The 13417-nt window shown below is 41.7% G+C and overlaps 1 protein-coding gene across 1 annotated transcript in view; it reads right to left on the minus strand.

The window, feature by feature from the left end:
- Positions 1 to 363: 363 nt before the first annotated feature.
- The window catches only part of SMIM20 (small integral membrane protein 20), an 82811-nt gene continuing 69757 nt past the window's right edge, over positions 364 to 13417 (minus strand). The window contains exon 4 of the mRNA XM_073342349.2: positions 364 to 542. Coding sequence (XP_073198450.1) covers positions 371 to 542 — 172 coding nt within the window. The 3' untranslated portion in view covers positions 364 to 370. The remainder of the gene's footprint in view (positions 543 to 13417) is intronic.

Here is a 13417-nt window from a genome sequence, read left to right on the forward strand (position 1 = left end):
TTCTCTCATCCTCTGTATACACAGAGTGCACCTATAGGTGCTACTTCCTTCCCTGGAATTCCTATTTCCTTAACAATTTTGAAGGGTAGGGATGAGTGACGAGGCCAGTGTCCAGACTCAGATTTATTTTTAATAGGAAATGTCTAAGAACATTCAGATTTGGTTTGGGTACAAATATAATGGAAATAATGGGTTGAAATGTGATCACCACATAGCAGGAGAGGCATAGGGTGTCATAGCTCACTTTTCAGAGGGAAATATGAAGCAGAAGAATGAAGTGTGGCTGTTGTGCTTTACCGCAAGAGCTAGGTGAAAAATGCCAATACATTTTTGTGGAAGATTTCAAATTAATTTTAATTCTGCAGGATTTTCAGAGGAACAATATTTTGTTTTCATTTTTTATATTTTGGTGAAAGTTTTTACTGAAAATGTTTGGTTTTTCAGAAGTTCTTGAAATGATGCTTTGGTTCGGTTTGACTTCAGCCCACCTCCCCCCGCCACCTCCCGTTTTCCTTTCCTCTCTCCTTTCCTCCTTTTTGTCACTGCAAAAAGAGAAACAAGGGAAGAGACGAAGGGGAAAAAAACAAATTGTTTAATCAAAAACTATAAAATAACCACAAAATGGATTTTGTAAAATTCTTCATTTTTTAAAAAAGCTCATTTTTTGTTCAAAAAACTTTTGTATGAAAATTTTCAACCAACTCGAATTACCGCTGTCATTTTTGTGACACTTAAACTGTGTCTCCTCTGCAGTCATTAAGGACCAGAATTTTCACATGACCAGCTGATGGGATGTTGAACATGACTTGTCTCTGTATATAGTGACACACTCTCTAACTAGTATAGGCCAGTGCCCATCCCCCTATTTTGCAGGGTCTCACTGCAACTCTTCCCAATCTCCCATTACCAGGGGTTCAGTGTGACTCCCATTCTTCCCTCCTCCAGCACCAGCTCCCCCCAGCCTTCTCACCATACCAGCAGCATTATGTTCACCCTTATTACTCCCTTCCCTCTCAGGTCAGGGACTCTATGTGCTCCACTTCCCCCTCTGCCATACCAGGGTCTCCGTTCTTCCCTCCTTGCGAAGGGCTATGTACATGCCTCACATGACCTCTTTCCCCCTATAACCCTTCTTTCCTTCTTCCTCCTCAACCCCCAACATCATTCTTGTTTCTGTCTTGGAGGTAAGTCATTCATGTTAAACTCTATAGGGAGGATGAGCAGAGATGAGAGGGAACATTGTTATAATAGAAGAAGTTAACAGGTGCCAATCAGCCACACGTGCCAAACCCGCGGAAAAAACACAGAAATTGGGCTTATTTTTGGCTTAATTGACTTGTGAGTTGCTTGTTGGCTAGTTTTTGGCTTGTAACTTGTTGATTATTTGGCTTGGCTTTGGCTTCAGACCCAGCCCCAGGCCCCAGCAAGTCTAATACCAGCCTTGGCGACCCCATTAAAACAGAGTCGTGACCCCCTTTGGGGCCCCGATCCACAGCTGAAAACCTCTGCTTTAGTACGCCAACTGATTCTCTCACAGGCTTCCTAATACTGATTTGCTGAACTAATTTCTTATCTGCTTTGATATATTTGGATATTTGCTCTTTAAAATCCCTCTGAGCCGAGTTACATTTTACCTGCCATAGTTTATGTTCTTGACAATTGTCTAGGGCTGGATTTCTAACTTTTATTTACCTGTTTGACATGACTAATCTTTTGAAATTTGACATTCAATCCTATTTGAGTTTCTTGCTTTCTTGTTTCCTCTGTAGTTAGTGGGCAAGAATGCCTTCTGTGACTCTTATGGCATGCTTGAGTTCCCTTCAGGCTGAGTCGAGGGATTTTAATTGCCTCACTTTTTGACTAGCCCCTTCAATTTTTAAAGCTTTTCTCCCTTTCTTAAATTTAGCATCACCATCTATGGCTGTTAAAGATTGCCTCAGATTTCTTAAAATGTTATGCACTTATCACTCCAGTGACAGCTCCAAGGTTGTTTTGGGAAGACACTTGCTTTTGAATGTGTAGGGAGATGTGCACATGTAGAATGGGGCCAGATTTCTATAAAATCATTGCTCACGTGTAGTGTATTTAACACAAGTTAGCTGTTGATTTTTCTCATGTTGAGTTGGTGGTTGTTGCATTGAGCAACCTGAACTGTTACATAGTGATTGTGTGGTGGAATGCATTCAGTAACAAAAATTATTTCCTATTAATATGAAAAAGCTCAAAGCTACATCTTTCACAGATGGAAAAAAGCAATATAAATGGCGAAGCTTAATTCCTCAGTTGGTTTATGAATCCAAATCCCTTCAGGTACTCCAACTATCACAAATCCTTAAGTTCTAGATTTGCAAATGGATCTTTGATTAAATCGAAAAGTAAGTGTGAGAACATGCAGTCAGATAATTCCCTCTTGAATGTTCATTTGAGAAGATTCAAGAATATAAGTTATTCTTTCTAAAGTCATTTGCAGTTTATGCTCACTCAAAAGGCTTCAAACTTTTTCAGACAGTAGAATAGAAATAATATTTGCAGAACATAGTCATGTATTAGTCAATTAATATTTAGTGTCAGACAAAGTAACTAAAAGTAGGTCTACAAGTGTTTCTAATTTCCTCATATTTAACATCACAATATGGAAAAAATATACATATGGCATCTCAGCAAGGTTAATCAAAGCTGAACAGATACGGTAGCCTGCATAATTTTCTTTGTCTAGCAACTTTTAGTATCGTTTCCATATTTCAGGCAGACTGTTACACAACTTGCAATCTCTCCGTCAACAAAAGATATTTTAAGTCCCATTCTCTACAATAGTTCCTTGGTCCTTGTCTCAGTTTTAGTCATGTAGAGGAACTGAAGACTTCTTGACTAGACTGGCAAAAACTAAAACATAGGTCAACAGGTTTTTACCAACATATTACTCAAAATGCATTTATGACTTATCTAAATTATGTCAGGTCAAGTCTAAAAGTAATAGCTACTGCTTTGTGGAACATATATTTTAAAACCAGTAAAGAATTGCAGTTAATTAATTTTCATGATCAATTGCCATAAAAGCACATGTATTGAAGCTGGTTTCTTATAAAAAATAAGAACAGTTATTGAGGTAAGCACTGCCTGGAGCCTGGAGCCCTAACACACACACACCCCAGCCTCCTGCCCCAGCCCTGATCCCCCTCCCGCCCTCCACACCACCTTGATCCCAGCCCGGAGCATCCTCCTGCACCCCAAATCCCTCATTCCCAGCCTCACCCCAGAGTCTGCACACACAGCTGTAGCCCTCACACTCTCCCCACACCCCAACCCCAGCCCAGAGCCCCCTCCTGCACCCCAAATCCCTTATCCATGGCCCCACACCAGAGCCCGCACAGCCAGCTGGAACCCTCACCTCCCTGCACCTCAACCCCCTGCCCCAACCAAGAGCCCCCTCCTGCACCCTGAACCCATCATTTCTGGCCCCATCCCGGAACCCACACCCCAAGCCCAGAGCCCATACCCCATCCCAAACCCCAACTCCCTGACTCATTCCAGAGCCCCTTCCCATAAGCCGAACACCTCAGCTCCACCCCCCAGCCCAGAGCCCCCTCTTACACTCCAAATCCCTCATCCCTGGCCCCACCCCAGAGCCTGCACCCCCAGCCAGAGCCCTCACCCTCTCCCACATCCCAGCACACTGCCTCAGCATGGAGTCCCCTCCTGCACCCTGAACTCCTCATCTCTGGCCCCACTCCAGAGCCTGCAACCCCAGCTAGAGCCTGAACCCCTTCCCGAGCCCCAACCCCCTGAACCAGCCAGGTGAAATGAGTGAGAGTGTGAAGGTGGAGAGAGCGAGCGATGGGGGGGCGGGAAATGGAGTGAGTGGACACGGGGCCTCGGCGGAGGGGCAAGGGTGTTCAGTTTTGTGCGAGTGGAAAGTTGGCAACCCTACTGACATGGCCAACTTCTACTCAGACACTACAGTGATAACGCCTATAGAAAAATCTAAGGTAGACTGGTTATAGCAATACAACTATTATGTTGGGCTATAAAAAAAGAACGGGAGTGTCAGTGCACAAGAGCAGGCACGGCGGGTGCTATCAAACCGGATGTACCATGGTTGAGTGGTAAATATCACAGTGCAATAAATAACCATTTGAGTGGTACCAATGGAAGTATTAAGAGGAGGAAAAGGGAGAAGTTTTGAGATGTGATTTTAAATGATTCATTGAGTGTAAGGAGAGCAGTTCCAGACAGCTTGAGCTAGAAGAGAAATAAACATACTGAAAAGAGAACCTCTTTTCCCTATTTTGCGCTTCTTTTGGCTCCCTTTTTATTGCATTAGTTCCATCAGTCAGATGGAAGATCAGATTAGAAAAGAAAAGATGAGACTTATGAATACGCACATCTGTTCCTGTTGGAACGGAATGGATCCTATATACCCATGGCGACATAGCACTCTACACCACATAGAGGAAATGTACACTGGAGGGTGAAGATTTCCTTCTAATAGCTGACTGTGTTACTGAGAATGGCAAATAGTATAATGAAACAGAACATTAAATTTTGATGAAAAGCAGAGTCTCAAAGAATCAAACTTCAAAACAGATTTTTGGCTGCTTTTCTTGAATGCTGAAATTTAAAGAAAGGAAAAATGAGAAATTTGATGGCTACATTTTACACTGGTAAAAGAATTGTTGCTCAGTTTTTCCGGCAATCGTCCTTGCATTATTTTATTGTTTCTTACCCTGTTGTTAACAGACATGTCAATTGAAAACTGCATCTGGTTAATGTGCTACTCTTACAAGTCAACCATGTGTAACAATGATGATACTTCTATAATTACTTCCATCAGCGATCACAAGGCACTTTGCAAATCAATTTTTCTAAAACCCCTGTGACGTAGATCAGTACCTGAAACATAGGAACTGCCATCCTATATCAGACCACTGGTCCATCAAAATCCAATGTCTTGTTTCTGACAGTGACTAATACCAGAAGCTTCAAAGGAAGATTCAAGAGTCCCTGTAATTGACAGTTCTGGAATTTTTCAAAAATGAACTAATAGTAAATAAGTACCTGGACCAAGGGCCCAAACCTGTAATTTACACAATGTGTACTCATCCCCACACTGCTCACTTAGTTTGTATGTTTTTATGTTGTATACTTCCCCTCCCCCTTTCGTCTTAGTTTTGTGTTTTCAGATTGTAAACTCTCAAGGCCTGGATTGTGACTTCCTGCCGTGTGCCTGTATGGCACCTAACACACTTTAGGCACTACAGTAATATTAATAAAAGCAGTAAAATGCCCATAAGCAAAGTTTCTTCCTTACTATCGATAGTTCGTGGTAGGATTCTGTCCAATGACGAGGCTAGCTAGTATCACAGCATACATTCTTCTATGCCCCAGGGTGTCTAATGTCTGTTTGAATCCTATGAAGCTCTTTGACTCAGATATATTGTCACAGGGTGACACAGGCCCTTTAAGAGGGAAGAGCCCTAGTGCACCTGGACTGGTCAGTTTGCCCCCAATTAGGTTTAAGAGAGGGCACCTGCGTCCTAGAGAGAAGCACACCAGGTGAGTCAGAACCCAGTGATGCAGAAAGGGGCAGCTGAGAGATGCTTGACACCCAGAGGATAAAGAAGTAGTAAGGAGGAGTTGCTTGGAAGAAGAGCAGTAATCATGAGCTGCCAGTGAGCAGTTTGGAGGAAAGCTGTTGGGGAGAACTGATCAAAGTTGAGGACCCCTGAGAAGCGAAAAGCTCAGGCAGTGGCCCTAGAAAAAGGAGAAGATCCAGCATGGTCAGGAGAAGCTATCTGAGAAGCAAGAGGGTTGTTGAGGGAGGGTGGATCATGAGGGAGCATGGCAGCTTGGAGGAGAGGAGCACTGCAGGCTGCGGCGCCCTCAGGGTGAAGAACTGGGTGAAGAGCTGCAGGAAGACTGGTCAATCTCAGGCAGGGAGGCCTGGAGAGTGGGGCTCTGGCTCAGTGGAAAAAGGAACTGAGAACAAAGTGCTGCTATTGACTCTCAGGTGAGTGACTTGCTGGTGATGTCCTGGGAGAGAGGAATGGGAAAAACCTGCTGTTCCTTTATGTTTATTATAGAAATTTGAAAGTGGAGTTTATTATGAGGTTTGAGGGAACTACTGCATGGAGGTATGTGAATAAATTATACCCAGAGATGGACTTTCTATCACAGTGAGAGACTATGAGCTAAATGCTCAAAAGGATTTTGAGCTAAATGCTCAAAAGGAAAAAATCACTGAGTTAGGCATGTAGGCTCTCCACATACTGAATGGGGAGAGACAGGTACCTGAGAATTGAATCCATGAAAGCCAGCATGCTAGGTGGGGAGCCTCCTAAGGTAGTCAATGGGAGACGACAACCAGAAGGCTAAGCCCCACCTCTCTCTGAGATAGGTGCAGGGAGGCGCCTATCTCTGCTTTCTGTTCTTGGCTGGGAACTCTCTTTTGAGTTAGGGCATCTATGTCATTTTAGCAAGAAGGGGGTGGGGAGGTGAGGATGGGAAGGAGGATCACTTCCCTCATGACTTTTAGCCTAACGGTTAGGGCACTCATCTGGGAGATGGGAGACTCCCAGTTTGAGTCCCACCTCCACCTAAAGGGGAGAAAGGATTTGATCTTGGTATCCTCTCAGGTGAGTGCTCTAACCATTGGGCTAAGGAATAGTCTGAGCTAGGGAGTCCCTCAGTCTCTCCAGTTGAAGCTGTCACTCTGTGAATAAATAATGACAGCCTCAGTAGAGCAGGGAGACTGGATCACGGGTCACTCGCATCCTAGTTGAGTGCTCTAACCACTGGCTGTAGAATCAGTCTCATGCTTGTGTGTACTCTTACTCTCTCTTAGAGTAATTTTGGCCCAGATATCTCCACATCAGAGTATTCAATATTCCAGTGGTTAGAGCACTGACCTGAGAAGTGGCAGATCCCTATTCAAATCCCTTCTCCCCCTTAGGTGGAGCGGGGACTCGAACTGGGAGTCTCCCATCTCCCAGGTGAGTGCCCTAACTACTAGGCTAAAAGTTATGAGGAAGGTGATCCACCTCCTCCCTCTCTCTCCCACAGTTTTTCTATTAAACTCACCTATAGGGGCTCAATCTGATAGGCAGTCGCTGAGCATGCTTACCAGATTGGACCCCCTCAGGTGAGTTAAGTGGCTGAATGCCCGTCTTCCCTAGGTTTGTGAATCACTCTGGATACAGGTGTCTGGATGCCCATAGGGAGGAAGCAGAATGCGTACTCAGAGGCAGAAACATAGGCATCTAGGGAATTTTTACTTCAATTTTAGGTACCAAGTGAGTTTAGGCACCTACAGGGTTTTAGTGGGAGTTTTGAACACGGAAGTGGTTCCAGAACTGGGCTTTAGGTGGGGGCCTCACTATGGAATATCCTGTAGCAATGACAACTACATGTTAGCTACATGTTGAGTTTAAACTATTTCCTTTGATCAATGTCAAGTGTGTTATCTTTAAATCATCTCTCGTTTGACTCATGACAAAATATAAGTAGTAGGCCTGACAGGAAAACTGGAATTCCATTTCACAAAAAGTTGAGGTTAAAGATTTGTTTTTGTTCTGCCTCACAATGAAAAAGAGACTTCTTGAAGTTTTTTTTTGTGAAAAAATGTGAGAGAGCTCCTAGAATGGCCAAAAGGAGGTAGTCATGGTACTCCCTTGGGAGGAAGGAGACCCTAGTTCAAGTACCTGCTCTGCCTGATTTGGAGTAGGGACTTGAACTTGGTCCCACATCCTAGCTGAGTGCCCTAAACACCAGCCTATTGGCTATGCTAGGGTCACATGCACTCTCTTCTCCCCTCCACTTCCCCTCAGGCCTGGCAAGCTATTTAGTCAAAACAAAATTTTCCAAGAAGAGGTCCAGTTTCAACAACTTTTTTTTTTTTTCTGGAAGAATGCAGTTTTTGTCAAGATTCCTGACCAGCTCTAGTAAATATGCATGTCCTAATAATATTCTCTACATTGTTCATTACGTTTTTACATCTGTCTCTTCTCCCTAAACAAATAGCCCCAATATTTTCATCTCCCCTCAAATACATTTAGGCCAACCCGTTCAAACCTGGGTGTTTAAAACTGGGCTCCTCTATCCCATATTCAGGCACCTGAAAATCAGACCACTTTCACTTAGGGGTGTTAAGAACCCACAATACACAACCATTTAAGGAATGAACTGACTGCACAACATTTAAAGAAATATGCACCATATAAAAATATATATAATAATAAAGGAACCAAACATGCTGAGGAAAACTAGAACAGCTTTTTCTGAACCTTAACTATTTCCTTTAGAGTCAGCTACATTATATCACCCACATTTCTCTGTACTGGGTGGAGTGGGTCAGGAAGGAGAAAGGAGTAGTTTCTAATAGCTGAACTATAGATCTTACTGTAGCCAGAGGCAGTGCAATGAGCGGTTTGCTGTAGCTGGATCAGCAAAGAAGCTAGCTGCCTTTTAGGTCCAAAAACAAATCTACCCTCAAGTGCTTGGTGGTTGCTCGAGATAAAATCACTAGCAGCCATGTAGACTTTAAGTGACAAAATTGGGCGGTCAGAGAGTTAAGCCTTTTGGCAGCTCCTCCCCAATGGAAAGAGAGTGTATCGGGAATGTCCTGAGAAAGCAAATTTCCCTGAGATTTAGCTGAAGGCTGATGCTCAGTATCTCATAGGACAAGATCCTATATGATCAAAAATGACCCTTGAATATCAAAGTACATACACTATCACTATATGGCATACATAGGTGGTATATGTACTAACATAAGAATGTGGGGGATTTATATGTTCAATATCTTCATCAGTGATTTAGAAAATGGCAGAGAGAGTACACTTATAAAGTTTGTGGACGATACCAAGCTGGGAGAGGTTGCACGCATACAAAATGGGAAATGACTGCCTAGGAAGGAGTACTGCAGAAAAGGATCTGGAGGTCTTAGTGGTCACAAACTAATAATGAGTCAACATGTAACGCTGTCGCGCAAAAAAAAGCAAACATCATTCTGGGATGTATTAGCAGGAGTATTGTAAGCAAGACAAGAGAAGTAATTCTTTTACTCTACGCCGTGCTAATTAGGCCTCAACTGGAGTATTGTGTTCAGTTCTGGGCGCCACATTTCAGGAAAGATTTGGAGGAAGTCCAGAAAAGAGCAACAAAAATGATTCCAGGTCTAGAAAACATGACCTATGAAGGAAGATTGAAAAAATTGGGTTTGTTTAGTCTGGAGAAGAAAAGACTGAGAGGGGATATGATAACAGTTTTCAAGTACATAAAAGGTTGTTACAAGGAGGAGGGAGAAAAACTGTTCTTCTTAACCTCTGAGGATAGGACAAGAAGCAAAGGGCTTAAACTGCAGCAAGGGCGACTTAGGTTGGACAGTATGAAGAACTTCCTAACTGTCAGAGTGGTTAAGCACTGGAATGAATTGCCTAGGGAGGTGGTGGAATCTCCATCATTGGGAATTTTTAAAAGCAGGTTGGACAAACACCTGTCAGGGATGTTCTAGATAATACTTAGTCTTGCCTTGAGTATAGGGGACTGGACTAGATGACCTCTCGAGGTCCCTTCCAGTTCCATGATTCTAGGTCTATCCTCTGTCTAATTAGCATTAATGTGAATTACATGCCTAAATTCTCTACTCTATGGAAAAATAGACTAATTATTCAAAAGGACAGCATTGTCAGAATTGGAAAATATGCAACAGATGGACTCTTAAATAATTTCCAGTCATTTAATGTAACTATATTCAGATTATCTGGGCACATGTTTCCCCTATAAGAGAAATTTTGCTCTCATTTACAATGGTGCAACCTCATTTAAGTCCATGGGGTTTCACTGATAAATCTTAGACCAGAATCTGATCTGAGATGTGTATCTTACTCAGTTTATAGAACTTTCCAGTCCTGTTGATTACGAAAAGCAAGTATGCTACTAAATCTATTCAACAGTAGGATGATACAAAATGTGTTCTTCCAACTAAATAGTTTTCTTCAAATCTGAAACAGATGGGGACACAATGAATTACCTTGCATGAGATCATCTGGACTTCTGAATGGAATGTAGTACATTTGGTCACATTACATATGTTAAGATCTGATTTTTATGGTCTGATCCTGGAAGTTCCTACCATCACACACATTTACTCTTGTGCATAGGCTCATTAAGGTCAATGGGACTACAAGCAGTAATAATTTGTATTACTTATTTGCATGTAAGTGTTTGCAGGGTTGGACTCTGCATATAATATCATGCATATATACAGTCTATTATCCTAAAGACTAACTTATCCTCCAAGTTCCATATGCATAATAAATGGAAAATTATCAAAATGAGACAGAGGAAAAGAAAATCTGAAGTGAGTCCTTTTCCTAGGTCTCCCAAGGAGTCTAGTCTTTCTAGGCTGTAATATTGTTGGGGAAGAGTGTCTTAGACAGCACCAGACATATTGCTGACATCTGACAAAATAAAAGATAACATTTAATAACCTTAATTATGCCTTTTAACAAAAATTGGAACTGTGCTTAAAATAATGATGTACTACTAAGAGAAAGATTAGGATGAAAGTTTACATGTATAGATTTGCAGGTATTAAAATTCCCTTATTCACGAGATTATTCACAGACATTTCAAATTCATACAAAATGATGGGGTCTAAATTAGCCATTACCACTCAAGAAAGAAATCTTGGAGTTATTGTGGATAGTTCTCTGAAAACATCCACTCAATGTGCAGCGGCAGTCAAAAAAGCAAACAGAATACTAGGAACCATTAAGAAAGGGATAGATAATAGAACATGTCAGAATGCCACTATATAAATGCCACACCTTGAATACTGCCTACAGTTCTGCTGGCCATCTTAAAAAAGATATTAGAATTGGAAAAAGTACTGTGAAGGGCAACAAAAATTATTAGGGGGATGGAACAGCTGCCATATGAGGAGAGATTAAAAAGACTGGGGGTATGTCTATACCACCCACCGGATCGGCAAGCAGCAATTGATCCAGCGGGGGTCGATTTATCGCATCTAGTCGACTGGGGAGCTGCAGCAGTCAACTCATCATAGTGAAGACACCGAGGTGAGTAGGTCTAAGTTCGTCAACTTCAGCTACGTTATTCACATAACTTAGATCAACCCATCCCCCCCTCCCCCCCAGTGTAGACCAGGCCTGGGACTGGTCAGTTTAGACACCCAATGAAAGTAAAAGACAGCAGGTTTAAAACAAACAAAAGGAAGTATTTCTTCATACAACACAAAGTCAACCTGTGGAACAAGTTACCAGGGGATGCTGTGAAGGCCAAAAGCATAACTGGGTTAAAAAAAGAATTAAACACGTTCATGGAGGATAGCTCCATCAATGGCTATTAGCCAAGATAGTCTAGGATGCAATCCCATGCTCTGGGCATCTCTAAACCTCTGACTGCCAGAAGCTGGGACTGGACAACTGGGAATGGATCACTCAAGAATTGCCCTGTTCTGTTCATTCCCTCTGAAGCATCTGGCAACAGCCAATGATGGACGACAGGATATGGGGCTGGATGTACCATTGGTCTGACCATTCTTATGTTCTTAAATTAGAACCCAGGTGATTAAACCCCATTTTTGTGGAAACCAATCCTACTAGAAATAATAGTTCATACTTACAACCAAAATCTGCTGATAGCTACAGTGGTGCAAATCCACTGAAGTCACAAGTGTGAGAGTAAAATTTAACCTTCATTAGCATCTGACTGAAGTCAGAGAATTTAGCCATGGACTTCAAGGACAGTAGGATCTGACTTCTAGTCAAAAGTCCAATCCTGAGAGGTACTGAGCACCTACAACCTCCAATGAATTAAATAAATAGAGGGTGCTGAGCACTTTCTTCAATATACATGTGGCATATGGATTTATAATGCAGCCACAACTCTGGCAATTCAGTCACAAATTTAAACAGGTATGTTGATAACTGAGTGGGCACTTTTGTACATATCTAACTTAAATGTCCAATTTTTCCAATTCATGTGAGCAAAAGTGGTTAGGAATCTCGGACTGGAAGGAACCTCCCAGGCCATCAAGTCCAGTCCCCTGCAGTTGCAAGCAACCTAGTGAGATAATCCTATTCATAAACTTTACTTGAAAGTGTCTGTTCCTATGATGTGCGTATGCAACACTGATTTATGCATGTGGGATTTTTGACACCCAACTGCCTGAAAATTTAGGCTAAACTTTCTAAAAATTGTCCATATCAATATGATGATCCTGACTAACTTAGTTATCCAAATACAGCAGAAACTTAAAATATTCTAGGCAAAATGAGCCAGCATTATCTACCTTGTGACTCTACTGCAGAGCAATAGGTGTATTATATTTATTATTTAGATGATCCTTTTGAAAGAACTATTTAAAATATAGTGGAATTATTTACAATTGAATAAGTATCAGGCATAGTGTGTTTTAAATCAGCTTCCTCTTTTGGCAATCTCCAACACTATTTACCAAGACCAGAGACTTGGTGTCTTCATTTTATAACCTTCCTTTTAACACCCTTGAAATGCTTGACAGAGAGTCGGAGGAATTCTTGGAACTGGAATCTCTAATACCACATTAATAACAGGAGATGGAACAGTATATTCTGCTACATAAATGCATTTGCACATGAGCACAAAATCAAATTGATCCAGCAGAAAATTCTCTGTAGGATTTATTGGACACCAGACAGAATGAAAAATAGCTGGATTAAAGGGAATGATACTTACTGGAGCTGTGGACATTCTCAAAGTAATTAGTTACACATGTTTTGGTTGTAAATTCTGGGATGAGGTAATAAACAAATAAAATGTGGTTTTGGAAATGACATCCCTAACTACCCAAAATGTCCAATACTAGAAGAATCTGGATGTTTCAGAGCTTGGAACTCTAAAAACGGACCACAGAAAAAAATTTCTTTTAAGAGCAACAGCTGTTGCAAAGGAGAGGATACCACAAAAACTGAAGTCAGCATAAGCTGAAATGTTGATTGATGCACTGAGCTAAACTAATTGATACATTTAGAAAAGGCTTCTGTTTGAATAAACTATGATATGTATATAATATTTCTCACTCCCACACACCCACCCTTTGGTTAGTTACCTGTGTTCACTAACTCAAGTTAAGATTGCATCGTCTCTTCTAGTGAACACCCAAAGGGTGGGTCTTAGACGAGCCAGAGAGATGGGAATTCTGGATAGAAGAAAACAACATATTTCTGAGACTTATAATTATTATTTATATTGCAGTAGCATCTAGGAGTCCTATATATGGACAAGGATCCCATTGTGCTTGGCATTGTACAAACATAGAACTTGCCCCTTGGAGTTTACAATCACAGGACTTAATCCTGTTTCCACTGCCCAAATGGACATTTCCCCATCATCTTATACAGGAACAGGGCCCTTG

Source organism: Lepidochelys kempii, chromosome 4 (genome assembly GCF_965140285.1).
Source record: "Lepidochelys kempii isolate rLepKem1 chromosome 4, rLepKem1.hap1, whole genome shotgun sequence".
In the NCBI taxonomy this organism is placed as follows: Eukaryota; Metazoa; Chordata; order Testudines; family Cheloniidae; genus Lepidochelys; species Lepidochelys kempii.